Source organism: Gekko japonicus, unplaced genomic scaffold, assembly GCF_001447785.1.
Source record: "Gekko japonicus isolate JY-2015 unplaced genomic scaffold, Gekko_japonicus_V1.1 scaffold1059, whole genome shotgun sequence".
Classification (NCBI taxonomy): domain Eukaryota; kingdom Metazoa; phylum Chordata; class Lepidosauria; order Squamata; family Gekkonidae; genus Gekko; species Gekko japonicus.
Window position 1 is genome coordinate 583,052 of NW_015159745.1, and position 23,312 is coordinate 606,363.

Below are 23,312 nucleotides of genomic sequence, written 5' to 3' on the forward strand. Positions count from 1 at the left end.
GGGGGGGTGCCCGTTACGACAGAGGCTACTGGGGACATTCCTGGATGGAAATTAAGTCATGGAAAACATTTTATTATAAACCAGAAGATTTGGGCGGCTTCTGCAAGCAGCTCCCTTTATAGAAAAGAAGAGGGGCAAATGGTGCCTTAAGTTACTTTGGGTCCCCCGTGAGGAGGAAAGTAGGGTACAAATAAATGAGTATTTATTATGTCTTTATTCTGCTCAGGGCTACAGACATCATTCTCCCTTCCCCACTTTCTCTTCACAATCACTCTGAGAGGCAGGTGAGATCATTTTAGGCGGCTCTATTAGTACTGAGTGGCTCAATTCAAATTCTCACTGCAGAGTTACTTCAGAAAAGGTTGAATTCTTTTCCACAAGGATTCTAGGGAGTAAAACTGAGGCAAACATATCTAGCAAAATATAAAAGAAGTTACTTGTGGAAAAGCATGGAGCATTTTCTCTGAAGCATCCAGATCACTGGCATGAACACCTTTCTACTGCACTCCCCATTTCTTGGATTTGTGTTTTGGTTATCAGCCAAGGGCTGCTTCTTCCATAAACAGCTGCTGAACCTCCCATAGTGTAATCTCTCTTTTCTCTTTCCTCTCAAAACTGTTGCAATTCAGGGTAACCCTAATCTTTAAAGTGGGCAAGAATCATAAAACCCCACCTGTGATGAGAAGGATTAGGCAATCAGGCTTTTTAGTAGATGGGATTTAAAACAAGCAATAAGGAGAGGAAAACCTCCCAAGACATAATCCGGCAGCCTGAGGGTGACCCAATTCTTTTGCCGTAAGACATGATCATCAAAAATATGGCCTGGTTTAAACGGGTGGCTCAGTATGCTCGAGACACACAAACACAAACACGGGATCCAGAAAAGTACCCTTCAGTGTTTCAGCCTTGCTTTAAAATGCAGCAAGGCAAGGTCTAATGCAACTAGATTGAAATAGTGAGGCCCCGTGTCACATGAGCTGACCTGGGTAACTCCTGCATCTGCTTACACCAAAACAAGGGAAAGTGTGTTCCTTCAGAACAGATGTCCATCTTAAAACTACTCTAGTTGCCTTTCATTTGTGACTCTGAACACGGCCACATTCTGAAGATGGAAACTGACAACAAACGACTATGGAGTTTCCGAAAGCAGGACAAGCCTTCTCCCAGCCCTGTCTGTTGCCTGCAGGATCGAGATACCAACATGGGCAGATTCCGTGTGCCACTGCCGCTGCCCTGAAATGACTTGATTCCTGCCGCGGGTAGCTGTGGATGTGGCCTGAAATTCAGATTTGTTTGTGCCTTCTTCTTACACTGGACGAAAAGGACCCCCTGGAGTTTCTGGAATGGTCCTCTCAGACAGACTGCAAAGATTTTCTATTAGGGGAACAGAGTTGTTCTCTTGGGAGTTGATGTGTGATGTTCTCAAATGCTCAGAGCCTTCCCGTATGCTTTTCAACACTTACGTGAGGCTTCTGAATAAGCTCATTCTCAGCTTTGCAGTGGAGTATCAACAACAGGCCAATGACGCTCAGCTATCCATCTTTAACAAAGCTTGCAGTTTTGACACTCTTTTTGGATGGGGGGGGGGAACAAACTGAAGCTGAATCTAGACAAGACAGAAGTGATGCTGGCATGGAAGCCAGATGCTCCTGAGGCCAGATTTGGGCAGTGAGATGTACCAGATCAGAAAACAGCTTTGGAACCCAGCATTGCTCTTACAGGAGCAGGTTAGTATTGTTGCTAGGAGTGCCTTGTATTGTCTTCATCTGGTTCATAAATTATCCTGAATTTGCTATGTTTTTCTAATTTCCTGGTTGGATTACTATAACAGGTTCTCTGTGGGGTGGCCCTAGAAACTATCCTTGAAACGTCTATTACTGCAAAACATAGCCAAAGTCTATTACTGCAAAACCAGCAGTCACCTATATGCTGACTGGTGTACACTAAGAAGAAGAAGAAGAGATTGGATTTATACCCCGTCCTTCACTACCCAAAGGGTGTCTCAGAGCGGCTTACAATCTCCTGTCCCTTCCCCTCCCCACAACAGACACCCGGGGAGGTAGGTGGGGCTGAGAGAGCTCTTGACAGAAATTGCTTTTTTTCAAGTACAGCTCTTATCAGAACTATGGCTTGCCCAAGGTCATCCAGCCAGGTGCAAGTGGAAGAGTGGGGAATCAAACCCGGTTCTCCCAGATTAGAGTCTGTGCACTTAACCACAAAACCAAACTGGCAGTACAAGATGCTACAATCTTCACCACAACATAGTTCGCTCGATTGAACTGAAGGCAGCAAATCTGGTGAGCTGATCTTGGGATGAATTCATTAGTAGCCTGATCTCCTGGTGAACCTGATGCCTACAAGCAGCACTTGCAGCTGACAACTGCCTTGCTCCCTCCGTTGAAAAGGTGCAAGTAAAACAAGGAAGGGATCACAAAAACCAAGGGAATGGGTCAAACACAGTGCCTGAAGGTAGCATAAGCTGCAATCCTCTTTCCTAGATGTTAAATAAAATGGGCATTATTTCTGAGTAAACCATCGTAGGACTGCATTTTTCAGTCCCCAAGGTCTGCAATGACAACCCCCACACTACAATGACATTCAGAGGGACTGGAATGAGCACTTTACTGGGGGAGGGTGCGTTTTGTCCTCCCAGACTTCCCCCTAAGCTGGTTTCCACAGATGCAAGTCCCATTTTATTCAATAACCTTATTCCCAGGAAGAAGGACTGAATCCCTATTCTACTTGCAGAGTCCATATTAGACTCATTCTCATGTTTTTCTTAAGAACTGTTCTCAAGTAAGCATGCCTAGAATTGCAGTCTGTAGCTTTTATTAGCTTATCAGTACAATGCGTAGAAAAGGAAAGTACAAAATTGAGAGAGAAGACTAACCACTAATTGGTATAACTTAGTTGTTGAAGGGTTGGTCTCCTGTCCCCTTCTTCCAACAAAGGAAGATGGGATTGTGGATGAGTGGGAATGGGGTCTTTTGGCCTCATGGTCCATCTTTAAGCACATCTATTAGTGGATAATCACCATTTGAATAGGGAGAGAACCCTTTCTTTTAAAGGCCACACCTCATTGTTTGTCCTTCTGGATTTATCTGCAACCTTTGATACAGTGGGCCACCTTCTTGAGGCAGAAGTAGATATAAGGGGTTGTGCTCTGGATTGGTTCAAACAGTTCTGTACAGCCCACACTCAAAAGGTTGTCATTAGAGAGCTATCATCAAAATGGGATTTGTCCTATGCGGTTCCACAAGCTGTAGTCTTATCTACCATGCTATTCAAACTATCCACTGCCTTGGGGATCCTGATCAGTTGGGAAGGTGGCATGAAAAATGTTATAAATAAATAGAAACTCTCTCTCTCTATAGTATAATTTTCTGTTGGTGGTGGCACACTCGAGAACATTCTACATGCTCCCGAACTGGTTGGGCTCACAGGCTTCCCCAGCTTCCCCTATCCCATTGGCTGCATGGCCTGCGCCCACGAAAATTTGCCTCACAGTGCATCGGGTACCCTCAGAACACGGACACTCCAGCCTTGCCGCTGTGCCCGGTCCCCTCAGAACACAGACTACGGTTCGCCCCGCTTCAGACCCCCCCCCCCCCCGCCGCCCCCCGCCGCCCCCGCAACGCAGATAATCACTCCACCTTGACCCGCTTCAGATCCCCCCCCTCGATGCTCTAGGTGGCCATCATTGCCGCCCCTGAGAGGCCTATCACTGACAAGCACCTGGGGGGTGACTGCGGTGCGTGGAACCACGGCGCTTGCCTGAAGGAGGAGGAGTGGGAGCATGGGGGGGGGGGTTGCTGGGACAGGGGCAGCCTTGCTACTGCCCGCAGGTGTGTGGAAAAAGCGATCAATAAAACGAAAGTATTATTATTATTATTATCATCATCATATATTTCTAGAGCTCGTTGTATTGCTTTCACAACGAACTTTACTGTTAGTAGATTTATAAAACTGAATTATGTATGCCGATGACACCCAGCTCTGTATCTCTCTATCCAAATCTCCTGATGATGCAGTAGAGTTCTTGAACCAATGCCTGACTCCTGTGGTTAAATGACTGAGAGTGAACAAATTAAAACTGAATTCTGACAAGATGGATGTAATGCTGGTTGGGAAGTTTGAGGTCTTGAAGCACATTGTGCTTCCGTTCCCACTTTTGATGGAGTTCATCTGACTTGGTTAAGAAACTAGGGGCTATACTGGACCTAGCATTTCCTGGAGAAGCAAGTTAATGCAGATGCAAAAAATGCTTTCTTCAAACTCTGTTTAGCCCAGCAGATGGCCCCCCTGCCTAGACTCAGCCGATCTGGCCACCTGAATCCATGCTACAGTTACATCAAGACTAGAATACTATAATGTGCTCTACATGGATCTGCCCTTAACATCAGCTCAGAGATTTCAGTGGGGCACAAAATGCTGCTTATCAGTTATTATCCTGAGCTATGCAGAGCATGCATATTATACTTGTTCTGCAGTCACTCCACTGGCTGCACCATCAGCTACCAGGCAAGCTACCAGTGAGAGCAGGGAAAGCCCTCATGGCCTTAGAGTCTCACATGTGCAGGCCCGCCTGTCCCCTTATTCTCCACCATGAGAGCTCTGATTATCTGAGCAGGGACTTCTACAGGTATCTCCCTGCAAATGGGTGTGATCAACAAGTGCCCATACACATGCGTCCTCTGTTGTGGCCTTGTGGAATGGCCTGTCTGGGAAGGTCCGGAAGGCTTCTGGAATTCCGCCAACTATGTAAAACAAAACTGTTCCGGAGGACATTTTTATAAGAGCAATAAGACTATATTCAAGTTTCAAGTTCAAGTTTCGTTTATTGTCTTAGCCATTGGCCATAACAGCACAAAGTAAATCAAAGAATAAGACTATATTATGATGCAATGGTAAAGAAGATGATCCAGTGATGGGTGTGTGACTGTGGCCTAAGCTACAATGTTATCCACCTATCTCATTATACTTTTTGGCATTGTTATCATGTCTAATACTTATGCCCATTTTCAGATTTCTTCAATCACAGCCCTATTACTTTACTTATCAGATGTCTAATTCTGTTGATTGCACAGACTGAAACCATCTTGAATTTCAATGAGAAAGGCAGATTTATAAATAATGTAAACAACAGATTTTAATTTTTGCATACTGTCAGCCTCTGGAGAGGCAGGATATAAACATCTCAATAAATAAAAGTGTCCACCATGGTTAATCTCCCCCCCCCCCCACACACACACGCACACACACACTTCTGGCTGTCTCTTACCTGTCTTATGCAAGGCCTCTGGGTGGACCGCCGCTTGAACTGTTAATGTGTGGAACAGCTTCCAAAAAGAACAAGGGTAGCCCCTGAGCTCTGGCTTACTGCCCTGGCAGCCAACCCACTGGATGCGGCTGGTGAGAAAGGGTCCAGAAATCTAAAAAGGGTGAAAGACCCATAAAATTTCATGCCTAAACACACTCAATAATGGTAAAAAGGACTGCTTGTGCAGATATATGTGAATCAGCTTTGGGGGAAATTGGACTCGAAAGCCAGGAGTTGAAAAATCATGACCATTTATAACTGTCCCTCTGTTTCTATCCTTCTGGCTTTCTGACATGTTTCCAACTGCCTCACATCTGTCATGGTTTAGTAAATCATACTATTTTTATACTTTTGTTTACTCACGAGAAACTCCAGCATACTCATGGTTTTCTTGCAAGCAAACCAGAATTTTAGACCAGGACTTCGAAATCACACATGGGGGGGGATGCTTCCCTATGATGTGCCCCTTTGGAGCAGACAGGTTGTCAGACGCTTGGACAAAGTTATTCTCAACAACACTCTGGCAGGGATTTGTTTATTGAGAAATACACTCCAAGCTAAGACGGGTACTGCACGCGCCTGCCTGCATCACAGAAGCGAGGCTGCGGTAGAGGAGGCTCCTGGGAGCCATGGTGCAGGGCCTGGGGGGAGTTCCGTTCTCACTGGGAAGGGGGGGGGGAAGGACCGGGCAGCAGTGTCTTGCAACGCGAAATGCATCCTTTACCAATGCTGCGTTCTGTTCTGAGACCCAGTACTGACTTACCCGCATTCTGTTGTTGACGAGATCAAGAATGGCATCATAAGGGATTCTGTCTAAGGGGAGGCTCACCAGCCACATTTGCAAAGTTTCCAACAGCTTTATCACAGGCTGACGGCCAGGAAATAACTGTGAGAAAGAGGAGATCAGACACACCTTTAAGCTCTGTTCCCAGGATATAAGGTGGTTTAACCTATACATTAAGACCTTCTCCACAAAGGTTATTGGCCACAGGTCCCCCCCCCTCCTGATTCTGGAACATTCATTCACCCCACAGGTTCTCTCTGATCATTCCCAATCCTGTTTTGCTGCAATGTTTTGGGAAAGATCTCAGAAAAGTCTGGATAGCTGGACTGCTGATATTCAAGATGAATCCAACAGCGCAATGAAGTAAGAACAGAATATTATTTATTTATTAAATTTATAGCCCACCCTCCCCACATAGCAGGCTCAGGGCGGGCTATAAATCGTTTATAGTCCACCTTTCTCATTGGGAATCAAAGCAGACTGCACAGAATGAGTCAATACAACCAACAATGGAACATTCAATAAACAATGAAATAGGATTTGGGTTGTAGAACCAGAAATCTAAAAATCAGAACTGAAGCATGGCAAAACTGCTAACAACACATAAACTGATGCAAGATTACATAGCAGGATCCAAGTTACAACAAGCTATACACAGCAGTATAGACCACAGTCCTTAACAATTGTGAACTATTTTTTACAATGCTACCTTATTGCCCACCCCAACCAGGACAGCCTGATCTTGGAAGTTAAGTAGGATTGGCCCTGGCTAATATTTGGATGGGAGACCCCCAAGGAATACCAGGGTCATGATGCAGTGACAGGCAATGGCAAACCACCTCTGAATGTCTCCTGCCTTGAAAGCCCTATGGGGAGGCCATAAGTAGGGATGAGCACGAACAGGCTGACAAACTAAAGTTCATCATGAACTTTGGCCGGTTCGTAAAGTGATGTTTGCGAACTGTAGAACCACCACGAACTTCCACAAATTTTAATATAGCTCATGGTAGTTCATGGAGAGCAGAAAGCAGGGGTTTCTGCTTTCATGAAAAACAGCTGAGAGGTAGAGAACTCCCTGCCACTCAGCTGTTTAGTTTAAATGGCTCAGACCCATTTAAACCACTGATTTTTGCTTCCCATAAAAAGCTACAGGGAGCAGAAAGCAGGGATTTCCAAACAGCTGAGCAGCACAGACCACCACTCAGCCATTTGCTTTATATGTTTCCAAGTCATTTAAACCAAATGGCTGATGAGCGGTCCCCGCCACTCAGCTGTTTGGAAACCCTGCTTTCAGCTCCCCACCCATAAGTTGTGGGGAACAGAAAGCAGGGGTTTAAACTTTAAATGGCTCACAAACCTATTTGGTTTGTGAACTGGTGTATCAATTTGTGATTCAGCCACAAACTGAATCACAAAAATGTGGTTTGTGTCCATCCCTAGTCATAAGTCAGCCTTGACAGCACTTTCCACCACCATCTTATTGCCTGTGTAGAAAAGAAGAGGAAGAGAAGAAGAGATTGGATTTATACCCCGCCCTTCACTACCCAAGAGCATCTCAGAGTGGCTTACAAACTCCTTTCCCTTCCCCTCCCCACAACAGACACCCTGTGAGGTAGGTGGGGCTGAGAGAGCTCTTGACAGAAACTGCTCTTTTTCAAGAACATCTCTTATCAGAACTACGGCTTGCCCAAGGTCATCCAGCCAGGTGCAAGTGGAGGAGGAGTGGGGAATCAAACCCGGTTCTCCCAAGATTAAAGTCCGTGCACTTAACCACTACACCAAACTGGCTCTCCAGAATAATGGCTTTCTTAGCTTTGGTATCCACCAGAATAGGATCTCCTTCCTTGGAGGTTTTCAAACAGAGGCTAGATGGCCCCATCTGACAGCAATGCAGATTCTGTGAACTTAGGCAGATCAGGAGAGGGAGGGCAGGAAGGGTTGCATCAGTGCTTAGTTTTTGTGGCCCTTCCTTACATGCCCAGGGAAATGCTGATCACCACTTTGGGGTCAGGAAGCAATTTTTCTCCAGGCCAGTTTGGCCAGGGATCCTGGAAAATTTTTGTCATCTTCTGGGCATGGAATAGCGGTCACTGCGGGTGTGGAGGGGATGTGGAGGAGGTATTTGTGCATTTCCTGCATTGTGCAGGGGGTTGGACTAAATGACCCTGGAGGTCCCTTCCGATTCTATGATTCAAAGAGACTCACAAAAGAGTTTCATGCTTTTGAATGGAACACTCATTAGGTGAGATTGTGATGGAGAAGAAATCCATCAAGGTGATGAGGAGATCTGCCCCAGAATGCTGCAGAAGGGAACTGCTGTTTATATGATTAAGTTTTGGGGCAGGAAGCCAGTTGGTTGGAGCTTGCAAGAAACAGAGGCAGGTCTAGCCCTGTTCCCAGGCCAGAGACAGAGGCCATTTTGGGGGACATGTTTGTCCAGCTTACTCCAGAGTAATGAAGCAATGTACCTGCCTTGAATACTACCAAGATACAGCATGAGTTTAGAGGAGGGAGACAGATGGAGCGTTTTTGTCAACATTAAAAAGATAAAAAGATGAGCACAAGTGTATGTCTAGGGCATACCTGATCTCAAAGGACAACAGCAACTTTCTCACATAAGTCAGAAAGATTCAACTATGGTTTTACCTGACCTTTGTAACAGACTGTGAATTTAGCAATTATTAATCACTCTTCTCCCTCCACATAAAAGGTATCAAAGTTTTCTTTATTAGAGGCTTAGAAAGACAATTTATGGCCCTCTTACAAATACAATCAACAGGCCAATATTTTTTTACCTTGGCAAGGAGTGTAACAAAATCCTTGAAAGTCTTTAGTGCCGCTCCCTCAAGAGTTCTGTGTGTAGCAAGCTCTACCCTGAGCAGGTAATGCAACCCGGACTCAAGGTCAGCCATATACAGCTTTGATCTGGGGGGAAAAAGTTGTTGGTGCAGGTCAGGAAAACAAGATTTCTGAACACTCAGAACCAAACACATTCTAAACAGCAGGATGGATCCAGCCCTCCCTCCAAGTAGCCTTCCCCCAACACAGAAGAGCCACTTAAGTTGGAACAAGGCTACAACAACATGAGCCAAGAACAGCAGGGTACAAATATTGCAATAAATAAGCTTTGCTCAGTCCTACTCCAAGGCCACTGCCACTGTAGACCTCCCCTGACATACCAAACTGCTCATCCCATGCTTGAAATCAAGACTTTGCCCAGGCTGGGGGCTTCTTTTCCGCAAGCACAGAGGGCTTGCACTTGGTTCAACCCTGTGCAGTTTTTGCCCCTTTCCCCCCTTCAGTATGCCACAAACAGTTTGTTTAACCATTTCAAGAACTCAAAGGAAGCTAGCAAAATTGAGCAAGAGGTTTGCCCATCACTAATAAGCATTAAATGAACAAAGTTTGCAGGCAGTGGCACCTTTAAGACCAACAAAGTTTTATTCTGGGCACAAGGCTTTTGTGTGCCCACACGCTGCACCTGGGTGTGTGTGACTACGGAAGCTTCTACCCAGAGGAAAACTTTGTTGGTCTTCAAGGCACCTGACTGGACCCAAGCTCTGTTCTGCTGCTTCAGACCCACACGGCTGCCCCCACCTGAAGCGCACCAAAGCGTCTACTTTAATCAGCGGGACCTGAGCCCTGCTTGCTTACTTGTCATACTCTCTCCACTCCTTGGGATCTGTATTTTCTTCTTTGTTTTGCCTGATTGGAACTGGGAGCTGCGAAGAAAGTTTTCTTCTAACACCAGGCAGTGACTTTAAATAGGAAGAAAAGAAAGACCGGAGAGGCTTCAAACTGTGTGTAGAAGGACAGTATAAAGGTTAAGACTAAAACCCCAGATAAAGATAACTGAGAGGAATAACAGCATCTACAGAAATCAGAAGCTTCATTTTGCTAGACAGTCACATCGTTATGCTAATTTTCCTTCGTCACTTAGTAAATTTTGGAAATGGTATAGAAAAAGAAATAGAAATAGTACAAGCTAGTGAAATAAGCCCTGAGATACCAACCCATTGGACACAATAAAATTTGAACCTCCTGATATTTTGTCTTCCGTTTGGCAATCACATCAGAGTGTCAAGAACATTTATTAGCAGTTACAGGAACAATCTGCAGGGGTTTCGCTTCTGAGAGAACAGGCTGTTTACCCACTCAAGTGGTCATTTATGCATTCATACTGATGGGGTTTGCGCCCGCACACAGCCATGACTCAAAACGTCTGTCATGATCTGGGCTGTGCCACCAGAGGCCTACTAGGCCCAGGGAGCCTGGCTGGCAGTAGGTGAGGCTGGGCCTACAACTCCCAGAAGCCCCTGAGAGGTTTTAGAGCCAAAACTGACCAATACGGAAGAAGAGGGCTGGGGAACAAAAGGGCTAGTGCCAGAGCAGAAGCTGTTCTTCTTCCCAGAGGGCAGAGCCATGAGGAAGGCTGCTGCAGGGGAGAGACCCTCATCCCGAGGGAGGGGTGAGTAGTGTAAGGCCACTTGAGATAGTGAGCAAGGGACAGTATATATTTAGACGCGTTAGGGCATTTGATTTCTTTTCTTTTCACCCACTTACTGTTATTATTCTGCACCGTGTTTGACCTCCTATAAAATAAACCTTTTCCTTGTTGTACTCTGCCTGGTCCTCACGCCTATTATTCAGCCAAAAGGGAGGTCAGAAGGTCTTGAGAGAGTGCTCTGGGCCTTCTCAAGGGATCCTAAATCCAGAGTGGTGGCAGCGTCAGATGACACCCCACCTGAGCCATGACAACGTCTAAAACTAGCTTTTAGGTGTGAGGAACTCTGCCACTCAGAGATGAAAACTGTGCAAGTCCAAGGGGACAAAGTCACACTGCCCCACTCAAGCTCCTTCCAAAATGTACTGTAGCAAAGTAAAAGTACCTGTTGCAGGGAAGGCAGGCGGGTCACGTGAATGTGCTGATGACAATTCAGAGAACAAATTACAAGTAAGCGACCCACTTTTACTTCTTCACAGTCTCTGTGCATCACACCAATGGATGTAGTAAACTAGCAAGGTGACTACCTGGAGACAAGTACAGGTATATCTAGCAGCAAAGAGCGCTGAGTACTAACCTTTCAAAGGTTGCATCTGCTTTAACTATGGCCAAGGCACTCTGGCCAAGTGGCTGAGCCCAAGTGGCTGTTCTGCAGCACTCAGGAAGAGAGACTGCTTTGATGAAGGCTAAAGATACGGCAACAACTCAGGTGGAATGAGGTCTGGAGTGTTCAAGGAAAACATAGCGACCCAGCAAAAGGCACTCATGGTCCTTTCTTTGGACCTGAGTAAAAGAAGTATAAGCCCTTGTCCTTTATTTTAAAAAGTATGTAAAATCAACATAGAAAGACAGAGTTGTTCCAACATCCAGAGAATGTAGGGCTTTCTCTGATTCTAAGGTTAGTGGACCCTGTTGGTGGACAGTTGCAGAACACTGGGTAACTGATGTTGATACGATCAGTATGCACAGATAAGAATGCAGTCCATGCAATCCCTATCATCCTTCATTATGAGATAGGAGAGAAGGAACAGAACTGGTACCCCAACCATCCAAAGAGGAAGGCGCATTGCTCAGGAAGTGATTAATAGCATCCGCCCTCCACTACCACGACATTCCCTGGTTGAAATTGACTGCTTGGAGGATAACTTGCCCTCTTTCTCCGACCGTGTCTCGGAGGTTCTGCTAAATTCCCATAAGCCAGCTACTCACAAGTCGTATGCCTACAAGTGGTCCAGATTTCTTTCATTTCTAGGATCCTCGCTTCAACCTATCTCTGTGAGTCTTGGCTGCATCTTTGAATTTCTGCTTTCGTTAGCCGATGCTGGCCTATCTCTCCGGGTCTGTTTAGCAACCATCTCTGCCCATCACAGTATGGTCGATGGTTTCTCGATTTTTTTCTCATCCGCTTTCCAAACGTTTCCTATGGGGCCTTCTTCACCTGTATCCACCAATCAGTCTTCCAACTCAGCCTTGGGACTTTCCATTGGTGTTATGTCAGCTCACTAGAAAGCCTTTTGAACCACTGGCTACGCGTGAGCTCAAATACCTTTCCTGGAAGACCGTGTTTCTAGTCGTGATCACCTCTGCCAGGCGGGTTGGTGAAATCCTTTCCCTCCAGCACGATCCTTCATACCTCTGCTTTTTACCAAATGGTGTGCGCTTGGCTCCTGACGTTTCCTTCCTGCCTAAGTTTCACCTCCATTCCGATGTCTTCCTATCAGACTTCTTCCCTAATCCCAAGGATGATGGAGAGCATCTTTTACATTCTTCAGATGTTAAGCGGGCACTTTCATTCTACTTACAACGTACACAGCCTACCCGCTGGGATCCATGACTTTTTTGTCCTATGCTGCTAATAGGATAGGGACCAAGATCACTGCCCAACGGCTCTCCAAATGGATTGTCAGGGTTATCCATTTTTGTTATCTTCTAGCTAAGCACTCTCTTCCTGGTCCTCTCTGTGCTCATTCCACGAGAGCAATGGCTACTTCGACAGCCTAACTGAAGGGTGTCCCACTTCCCGACATATGTAAAGCTGCAGTGTAGTCCACACCTAATACCTTTATCAGACACTTATTAATTTTATGCTATACTTTATCTTTGTTTTTCAGCTTTTTCTGTCACTCCTTATTTTGTTTTCCCTCTTCTTTTTTCCTTTTTAGCAGGAGTCAGGGCTGTTAGCTGTAAAGCTCCTGTTTCTCTGTAAACTCCCCTTTCTTATTTCTTTTTCTTTTCTTTCAGTTGTTCAGTTATTTAACACTAAGTTTATTTTTAGCTTTTTCAACCTAGGTTAGACTTAATTAACTGGCTTGCTTAGCTAGTTTGTTAACCTGTGAAAAGAAGTCAGGGCTGTTAGCTGTCATTCTGATTTGAAAAGTCTTCTGTGAAACGAGCAGCAGCACGGGGAAGGGGGAATAGGTCGGCATATAATCTTTATTTATATCACCTTTTATATTTGTTTTTTCGGCAAATTGATGATTTATTGAATTTTTCAGCTAGTAATAAATATATTGCTCCAGCCCATGAGGCTCCAGCTCTGTCTAAACTCAGTGGAAGTGAGGGAAAAGCCAACTATTTTGAAGATAGCCTCAGAGATTAAAAAAATAGTCTTGACTCGTTTATAAACTATTTACGGGATCACCTAGTGGGCGGAGCTGGCCCTGCTCCAGCAGCAAGAGACAGGCAATAGTAGGATGATTGCGCAAAGTTCTCGAGCTAATTTACACTTCAAGATTCAATTTACACTTCAAGATCTATTCCGATTCAGACACAGGTATTCAAACTTCTACTTAGGTGGTATTTAACTCCAAACAAATTATCGCATATTATCCTGTCACAACCTCCTCTATGTTGGAAGTTATGCGGAATCCAGGGAACATTCTTCCATTGCTGGTGGCTATGTCCCCATATCTGTAACTTCTGGTCAGAGGTCCTCCTCGAAATCCAAAAGATCACGGGTTACGTTCTTCTGAAAGATCCTGCTCCGATCCTGCTAAATTGAAGAACTCCAGATTTGCAACCATTGTTTTTCTGTGAGAGTTCTCTTTAGGTCTTTGTGCCAAGCTTTTTGAGATGGGGTGAATATAAATATCGGATCAGTTAATAGTGCTTTATATACCTGTGAGAGCCAGTTTGGTGTAGTGGTTAAGTGCGCTGACTCTAATCTGGGAGAACCGGGTTTGATTCCCCACTCCTCCACTTGCACCTGGCTGGATGACCTTGGGCAAGCCGTAGTTCTGACAAGAGCTGTTCTTGAAAAAAGAGCAGTTTCTGTCAGCGCTCTCTCAGCCCCCCCTACCTCACAGGGTGTCTGTTGTGGGGAGGGGAAGGGAAAGGAGTTTGTAAGCCGCTCTGAGACTCCTTTGGGTAGTGAAGGGCCATGGGATATAAATCCAATCCCTTCTTCTTCTTCTTCTCTTCTTAAAGCCTTGGTTTCTTTCCAGGGCCACTTTGGCCTTTTCAAGGAAGATCCATTGGGCCTGCCAGCAACCACCAGGGGACTTGATACCACGTGACTTGCATGACTCAGTCAGAACTGGCTGCTTGGTACGGCTCAACAGCAGCCACTTCGCATAAGCCAGTATGGTGTAGTGGTTTGAGTTTCAGACTAGGATCTGGAAGACCCATGTTCGAATCACCACTCTCCCACGGAAGCTAACTGGGTGGCCTTGAGCCAGTCACTCTCTCTCAGCCTAATTTACCTCACAGAGCTGTTGCAGGGATAGAAATGGAGGAGAGGGAAATGATGTAATCTGCTTTGGGTCACCACCGGGGAGAAAGGAGGAGTATAAATGAAGTAAATAATACATATAGGTGAAGATGAGGAACAGGTGGGTGGGAAGGAGAGAGGTAAGCAGAAAAAGGGAGAGCCTATGGGGCTTACCGGGAGGAGGGGAAAAGGAAACAGTGTGGAGAAGGGTATATGGGGAAAGTCCTTGCAGGTTCCCAACCACATAACTGGGATACAGTTTTCCTAGGTAGAGGCAAATGAAGGAGGAAAAACAGAAGATTTTTTTTTGGGGGGGCAGATAAAGGTAGGATGGCTGGTGGCTGGGAAGGAGAGAAGGAAGCGGTAAAAGGGCAGAAGTTATGGGGGCTTTCAGGGAAAGGAAGTAATGGGGGAAGGGAAAATGACACAACCCTTTCAACTCCTTGGGGGTCCTCTGCTTACAGTAAATTTGAGAACTGAGCAAATTAGTTCTTTGTTACTAAAGAAAAGCAACCTTTAGCTCAGTGTATAGTAGAGAGCCAGCTATTGATTCCTTGTTGAGAAACCATAACTTTAGCTTTAACATGCTCACTTTCAGATTTAATTTGCACCAGGATATCTTTGTTTGGTTGTGCACTTTTAGCGTACTTTTCTCTGATCACTGCAGACTCAATAATGCTTTCCCATGTAAAAAAAAAAAAAGTAAACTGTCAAACCACAACATAACTCAGGTTACCTAACAACAAATCTATCTACCCTCAACATATCAATCCACAAGGTTAGGAGAGGGACTCAGTAGGTGATGGCGACAGTCTCTTTCCAGGACCTTGCTCTTTAAAACGACAGACTAAATACATAACATGTAATTTAAATTGTTAAAACTAATTTTAATATTTTAAAAGTTTATTTTTATCTGACCACACAGCTTGGCTCAATTGGCTTCATTAAAGGCATAGTCCTTCTGTCCGTCAAGCTTCCAGCTATTTAAATGAGGCTCCCACATAACTATGGGGCCCAGTGGACTATGGCACCCATGTCATGTGTTTGCTCCGTGCCTACAAAATACTATTCGGAAAAAAGAAGCAGCTTGTAAAATGAGTAAGAAAATCAGAACAGAAAGTTAAGGCAACTGCTCCAAAGTCCCTGAAGCCCTATGTCCAAACCTTTCCACATTAATACTCACATGTTAATTAATCCATGGGATCCATTTGGATAGATCAGATACGATGAAGGGAATGAGATAATACCGAGCTGCTTGAGAACACTGGTCTCTGAATTCAGCATTCGCTTCACAACAATGTTTTCATACTGAATCAGGTCTAGGATCACCTAGGTAAAAAAACACACAAGGAAACACACCTTACTGATGTTGCTTAAAGTTTAGTAACACTTTGAAAAAATACCAAGTTCAAACATGCCTTTCAAACTTAAAGTTCAAACATAAAGAACATTTATCTTGTGATTGTGTGAACATTATACTTCAGCTAAGGATGTCTCCATACAGTGGATTTTCTTTTTCTATTTTATTTATTTATTTATTTTTCTACTGTTAAGTGTAACACCACTGTTTTCACAAACTAAAAGTCACAATAAAACACACGGTTTCTCCAACCAGTCTTTTTCTGATGAATTGTTTCCTACCTCTAGATTTCTGCAAAGAAATGCCTAACTGCTGTAACTATATCAAGTACAATCACCTGTTGGTTATTTGGAATGGAAACAACATAACAGAGCAAAAGTAGTTCTGGCTCCCAACTCCCTTAAACTGAATGCCACAAGATATGTACCACCCTCACCATCAGTTCCCTTGCAGCTTATAATAATGGGGAAGTATGTGAGGATAGTTCCTCAATGCAGATTATACCTTGTTTTTAAAATGCATTCAGTAAGGCACAATTGCCACGTGTGTAGTGTAAAGAGCCCTTTCTAGGCTCTTTAACAAAAGTCAGGTCTTCAGTGGCATGGAGACAAAGTTTTGCTCCATAGCAACCACATCATGCCTAGCATCACCTATCATGGACTATGCTGAAAGCCACCTGTCCAGCAGCTTGGGAATATAATGCTACATTCCCCCCGTTTCCCCCCCTGATCATAGAGTTTTGGGGGGGTCACCTAGTCGAATCCCCTGCATAATGCAGAAAACTCACAAATTCACAAAAAACTTTTATCCAGATAAAGTCATCAAATAATTTCTGCCATTCTTGTCATAATAACATGTCTTGGATGCAGACAGGTACATTTTAAAACAAAGATCAATTTGGATAAAATTACAATTTTTATGACATTAATTCTGCCTAATTAAGACACCTTCAATATTTGCCATAAAGAGAGTTTACCTTTAATCTAGGTTGTAGTAATTCATTAATGTAGATTCCCAAATATTTTATCAGTTGTTTTGGAGCTAAATTGTAATAATCAGCACTCATTGTTGATTTAAATATTCAACATTCTATTATTTTTGAAAATAGCACACAACAAATTCCTTACTCTTTAGCCAAAATGTGTAGTGTGGCGTGTCTGGGGTGTAGCATGAGGATCTGGGAGGCTCAGATTAAAACCTGGCCATGAAGCTCACTGGGTTTAAAAAAAAAAAAAAAGAAGCTCACTGGGTAACCGTGGGCCACTCCCACTTCCTCTCTGGGGGTTGCTCCCAGGACAGAAGGAGGAAGCCGTTAGGAGTTCCTTGGAGGGGGAGGAGAATAAAAATGTACTAGACAGATAAGCTGAATGTTTATGACTCCCGGTGGGGTTTCTCTTGCAACGGGCACGGTGGCCTCTGCAAAGAGCTATACTTCTTTCCACTGTTCACTCTTACTCCTCCTTTTGTTGTGGAACTGGTCTGAATCATCTTGATTGGAATAGGTTAGAGCTTGAAAGTGAAGGTATGTAAGGAAATGATTGCCATTTTAGGAGACCAAAGGACCATGCAGTAAATGTGGACTCCATATGTTCAAGTTGCTCCCTTGTTATTCATATTTGCATTACAAACATTCAATGAACTAGTAAGGGGAAATGAACAAATACAGGGACTCAAACTAAAAGGTGAAGAGTATAAATTGTTGACATTTGGAGATAATTTGTTGTTTATAACAACAAATACTTAGTATTTTAAGTAAACAATTGTTTACATTACCTCTCGCCCAACATAAGAGTTTGCTGTCTCGAAGATAATAGCTGTGTAATGCTGAGCATGTTTACCAAACAGAGAAAACATGTCTTCTGGCCTATAAAAAAAGACAACAGCCAATTCAGGACTGTTCCTAGCAACAATCCCAAAATTTATCAAAGTCTAGTGCATTTCAATAGGACTTAAACCAAAGCTGGGAAGATTGATGTGGTTCACCCATCGCATTAAGAACATAAGAACATAAGAGATGCCAATGTTGGATCAGACCAAAGGCCCATCCAGTCCAACACTCTGTATCACACAGTGGCCAAAAATACCAGTGCCATCAGGAGGTCCACCAGTGGGGCCAGGACATTAGAAGCCATCCCACTGTTGACCCCCCCAAGCACCAAGAGGACAGAGCATCACTTGCCCCAGAGTCCCTATCTATACCTTGTGGCTAATAGCCACTGATGGACCTCTGCTCCATATGCTTATCTAATTCCCTTTTGAAGCCGTCCATGCTTGTAGCCGCCACCACTTCCTGTGGCAGTGAATTCCAAGTGTTAATCACTCTTTGGGTGAAGAAGTACTTCCTTTTATCTGTTCTAACCCGACCGCTCAGCAATTTCATGGAGTGCCCACGAGTTCTTGTATTGTGAGAAAGGGAGAAAAGTACCTCTTTCTCTACCTGCTCTTTCCCATGCATAATCTTATAAACCTCAATCATGTCACCCCTCAGTCGTCGTTTCTCCAAGCTAAAGAGCCCTAAGCACCTTAACCTTTCCTCATAGGGAAAGTGTTCCAACCCTTTTATCATTCGAGTTGCCCTTTTCTGCACTTTTTCCAAAGCTATAATATCCTTTTAAAGGTGTGGTGACCAGAATTGCACACAGTATTCCAATTGAGGTCGCACTATTGATTTATATAGGGGCATTATGATATTGGCTGATCTGTTTTCAATACCCTTCCTAATAATCCCCAGCATAGCATTGGCCTTCTTTATTGCAGTCACACACTGTCTCGACATTTTCAGTGAGTTATCTACTACAACTCCAAGATCTCTCTCTTGATCAGTCTCTGCCAGTTCAGACCCCATCAACGTGTATTTATATTTAGGATTTTTGGCTCCAATGTGCATCACCTTGCACTTGGCCACATTGAACCCCATTTGCCATGTTGACGCCCACTCGCCCATCTTTGACAGATCCCTTTGGAGTGCCTCACAATCCTCACTGGTTTTCACCACCCTGAACAACTTCGTATCATCCGCAAATTTAGCCACTTCACTGCTTACTCCCATCTCCAAATCATTAATGAACAAGTTAAAAAGCAGTGGACCAAGTACTGATCCCTGTGGTACCCCACTGCTTACACCCCTCCACTGGGAGAACTGCCCATTTATACTCACTCTCTGTTTTCTATTAATTAGCCAGTTTTTGATCCATAAAAGGACTTGTCCTTTTATCCCATGATTTTTGAGCTTACTTAGGAGCCTTTGATGAGGAACTTTATCAAAAGCTTTCTGGAAGTCAAGGTAAACAATATCTATTGGATCCCCCTTGTCCACATGTTTGTTCACCCCCTCAAAGAACACTAACAGGTTAGTGAGACAAGATCTTCCCTTACAGAAACCGTGCTGAGTCTGCCTCAATAGGTTTTGTTCATCTATGTGCCTACTAATTCTTTCCTTAATAATGGTTTCCACCAATTTACCCGGTATCGACGTCAGACTGACTGGCCTGTAATTTCCCGGATCTCCTCTGGAACCCTTTTTAAAGATGGGAGTGACATTAGCTACCTTCCAGTCCTCAGGAATGGAGGCTGATTTTAAGGAGAGATTACATATTTTTGTCAGGAGATCCACAAGTTCACAATTGAGTTCTTTCAGAACTCTCGGATGTATGCCATCTGGGCCTGGTGATTTATCAGTTTTTAAGTTGTCTATCAGTTTTAGGACCTCCTCTCTCGTCACCTCAATCTGACTCAGGTCTTCCAACACCCCTCCTGAAATCAGTGGTTCTGGAGTGGGCAAGCACTTCTCATCTTCCACAGTGAAGACGGAGGCAAAAAATGCATTTAGCTTCTCAGCCATTTCCCTATCATCCTTCAGTACTCCTTTTACCCCTTGGTCATCCAAGGGCCCCACTGCCTCCCTGGCTGGTTTCCTGCTTCTAATGTATTTGAAGAAAGTTTTATTGTTGGTCTTTACATTTTTTGCTATATGCTCCTCATATTCCCTTTTTGCATGCCTGACCACAGACTTGCATTTTATTTGCCATAGCCTGTGTTCTGTTTTATCAGCCTCACTGTGACTAGCTTTCCACCGCTTAAAGGAATCCTTTTTACCTTTTACAGCTTCCATTACTTTGTTTGTTAACCATGTAGGCTTTTTCTTATACCTGTTTGTGCCTTTCCTAACCTGCGGAATATATATTTTTTGAGCTTCTAGGATCGTAGTTTTAAATAGATCCCAAGCTTCCCCAATTGTTTTGACCCTTTCTACTTTTCCTTTCAGTTTCCTCCCCACGTGTCCCCTCATATCAGAGAAATTACCCCTTTTAAAGTTAAAAATGGTTGTGTGAGTCTTTTTGGCCAATTCCCTATTTGTACAAATGTTGAACTCAACAACATTATGATCACTGTTCCCAAGCGGTGCAATCACTTTTACATCTCTCACCAGGTCTTGAGTGTTACTTAGGACCAAATCAAGGATCGCCTCTCCCCTGGTAGGTTCCATGACCATCTGCTCCATAGCACAGTCATTTAGAGTGTCTAGAAACTCAATCTCTTTCTCTCGACTAGAACACATATTGACCCAATCAATGTGTGGGTAGTTAAAATCACCTATTACGACACAGTGTTTTTGTCTAGCTGCTATCTTTAATTCATTCATCATTTTATAATCCTCCTCTATCTTTTGATCCGGTGGGCGATAACAAACTCCCAGTGTTAAGTTTCCTTTTGGCCCCCCTATTTCAACCCACAGAACTTCAAGAAGTGAATCCAATTCTCTTAGCCTCTCAATCTTTCTGGACTTTATACCCTCTCTGACATACAGAGCCACCCCACCTCCAACCCTTCCCCCCCTATCCTTCCGATATAATATATAACAGGGAATCACCGTATCCCGCTGATTTTCCTCATCCCACCAAGTTTCTGAAATACCCACAATGTCTATTTTTCCCTCTGACACCAAGCACTCCAACTCCCCGATTTTACCTCGGACACTTCGAGCATTTGCATAGAAACAGCTGTAATTTCCCATACTGGTTAAGCCTGCCACCTTCCTCTTGCTATCTCGAGACCATTAAGCCCTTGTTTAAACAAAATATGGTTTCGGTGATCGTTCAAATGCTAGCCATTCCATTATGTTTAGGGTAAGGGTACACAAAAACAAGGGGCCGAAAACTATGATTTTAAATTACTTTATTTGCCATAATTATGATTTCACAGAATACATTCTGGATTAGAGATGTGAAGGTCCAGAAAAAGGTTCAGGAAAAGGATACAAAAAGGGAGGGTATGTTTTTCCCCCCAAAGCCTATTTTTCCGAAGGAAAAAATGGGAAATTTGGGGAACCACTTGGGGGAGGGGACCTCCTGTGATCTTTTTCTCTGCGTAATGTGTCAAATTCAACACAAGGTGTTACTTAAAATCTGTAGACATATATCTCATGTTCAAGAATGTTTTTTGTTTAAAGGTGTATAATTTTGGCACCAAAATATGCTATAAGGTGTAATATATTATTAAACAGTTTAGGGTTTTCAGTTTTATAAAAGTTTAGTTCAATATTCAAATATTCCTTTTTTTAAGTTTTTTAAAAATTTTATATTAGACAAACAAACAGACAAACATAGATACATACAATCCAGGGTTTCATATAAATCTGGACTTGACTTCTATATTACCTCATACAATAACTCATATAAATCTGATTTGACTTCTGTATTACCTCATACAATAACTGTTTAAAGTATTATCTTCCTGAGTCACCATGTATTTTGAAATATATTTTGCATTATAGTTAGATATACATTTTATTATTTCTTCTTATAGAATTGTTATGTCAATATCGTTCATTTATTATAGTCTTTTAACCAACTGTAAAATCTTGCCCTTGTGTTTTCAAAGCTTGCTTCATCTTGTCCTCTGAGAATTAAAGTTAGTTTATCCATTTCGGCAGTCACAAGTATTTGATTTATAGTCTCTTCTTTTGAGGGCATTTCTTTCTTTCTCCAAAATTCAAATATTCCTATATTTCTTATTTACTCTACTCCTTTAACCTATAGGTCTTAGTGGTGTTCATCAAACATAACTGGGAATATGAGGAAGAAAGGAAGAATTCAGGCAAGAGAGGGTTAATACGTAAGCTACAAAATGAAACATTGAAACTTACCTGAAGTTTTCTTCTGTTCAGTGGGGCAAAGTCATCCAAACTGGTTAGGTCACGCCTCCTCTCGCTCCAGGCAGGGCTATGCAAATTTGTGTAGACTGCATTGGCTCAGAGTGAGGCTAACCCTCCAGTCTCAGTATAGCCCAGCTCCATAACAGATTCTGCATATGACTAGATTGGGAGGGGGGGATGTGGATGACTTCGCCCCACTGAAGAGAAGAAATATTCAAGTAAGTTCCAATGTTTCATTCTTCTTCTGTGGGGGAAGTCATCCAAGCTGGCTATATGCCCAAGCTACAACCTGGGTGGGATCCTGATTCTTATTTTTATCTGTTCTACCACTATTCTGCACACCTTTCTACCAGATGATGGTTCTACTGATTTTAACTAGTCCCACAGGTATAAAAAGTGGACCAGGATGCGACACTAACAATTTCTACAACTAGAACACTGGTGGAAAAGGTCGCTATGTGGCTGCAGATCTGGTGTAGTGGGCCGTAACGTCCTTTGGAGGTCCTACGCTTCACACTTCATATGTCTCTCAGATACATGGTTTGAGACTAGGGGTGTGCACCAAAAAGAATTCGGAATTTTTCAGGTTCGGATCTACCGAGCCTGAAAAAATTCGGTATTTGCCGATATTCCCAAAACCCAGTATTGGTATGATACTGGGGGTACGGGAATTATCAGACTAGCCAAATAATTCAGCTCAATTATACCCTATGGGGACTGTACCCATAGGGTATAATAATCCCCCCCTTGAATGGGGGATTTCTTATCACTGAAGGGAAGGCCTCTGCGGCGCAACTTGAGGTTTAAAGTTTAAATCCCCCCCAGTCATGCCACAGAGCCGCTGCCCCCAAGCTAGCCCCCCCTGCCTTCCCCAGCCCACCCGCTGAAGCGAGCAAGCCAGGTAAAGCATGGAAAGTGCCCCTCTGTCTTTTAAGGTATCCAGTCTTAGAATCTGATGCCAAACCTTCATGTAGAAAGGGAATGATGTCTTTGTAAGTAAGTTTCAGTGGATCCAGCTTTTTGGTACTGGTCCACTTTTGAATGTCTGCCATATATGATTATAGAGATGACTGGAAGCAGGTATTCTGGACTGCACCTGTCAACTACTTAAGTTGGAAGGCCCAGTCCTACTAAATCCTCCAGTACACTCCCTAAACTGTCAGCTAGAGTCAACTAGGGTCCAGGTGGCAAGTGGATTCTTGTACAAGGAGAATCCATCACTCCACGGTGAAGACACTGACATCTTCACTAGCTTTGAGACCCAAAAACTTCTGTGCCAGAAAGGATATGAAAATCACCTCCGTTGTCTCCTTTGACACTTTGTTCAGGCCTCAGATGATCAGTGTGGTTGAAGGAAGTGTACAGCAGACCACTGCCTCAACAAGTGCATGTGCCCTTGCCCTCTGCCCTGCAATCATAGAAACTGATTAGAAATCTGACAATTTGGTTATAGTTTGATGTTGTAAAAAGATCCAAGATAG

At 43.7% G+C, this 23,312-nt stretch overlaps 1 protein-coding gene across 1 annotated transcript in view; it reads right to left on the reverse strand.

The window, feature by feature from the left end:
* Positions 1-23,312, reverse strand: part of QSOX2 (quiescin sulfhydryl oxidase 2) — a 60,997-nt gene that overhangs the window by 13,273 nt on the left and 24,412 nt on the right. Inside the window, exons 5-10 of the mRNA XM_015405456.1 lie at positions 17,451-17,541; positions 15,501-15,646; positions 9,759-9,902; positions 8,900-9,029; positions 6,084-6,206; positions 5,282-5,432 (exon numbers count right to left, since the gene is read on the reverse strand). Coding sequence (XP_015260942.1) covers positions 5,282-5,432; positions 6,084-6,206; positions 8,900-9,029; positions 9,759-9,902; positions 15,501-15,646; positions 17,451-17,541 — 785 coding nt within the window. The remainder of the gene's footprint in view (positions 1-5,281; positions 5,433-6,083; positions 6,207-8,899; positions 9,030-9,758; positions 9,903-15,500; positions 15,647-17,450; positions 17,542-23,312) is intronic.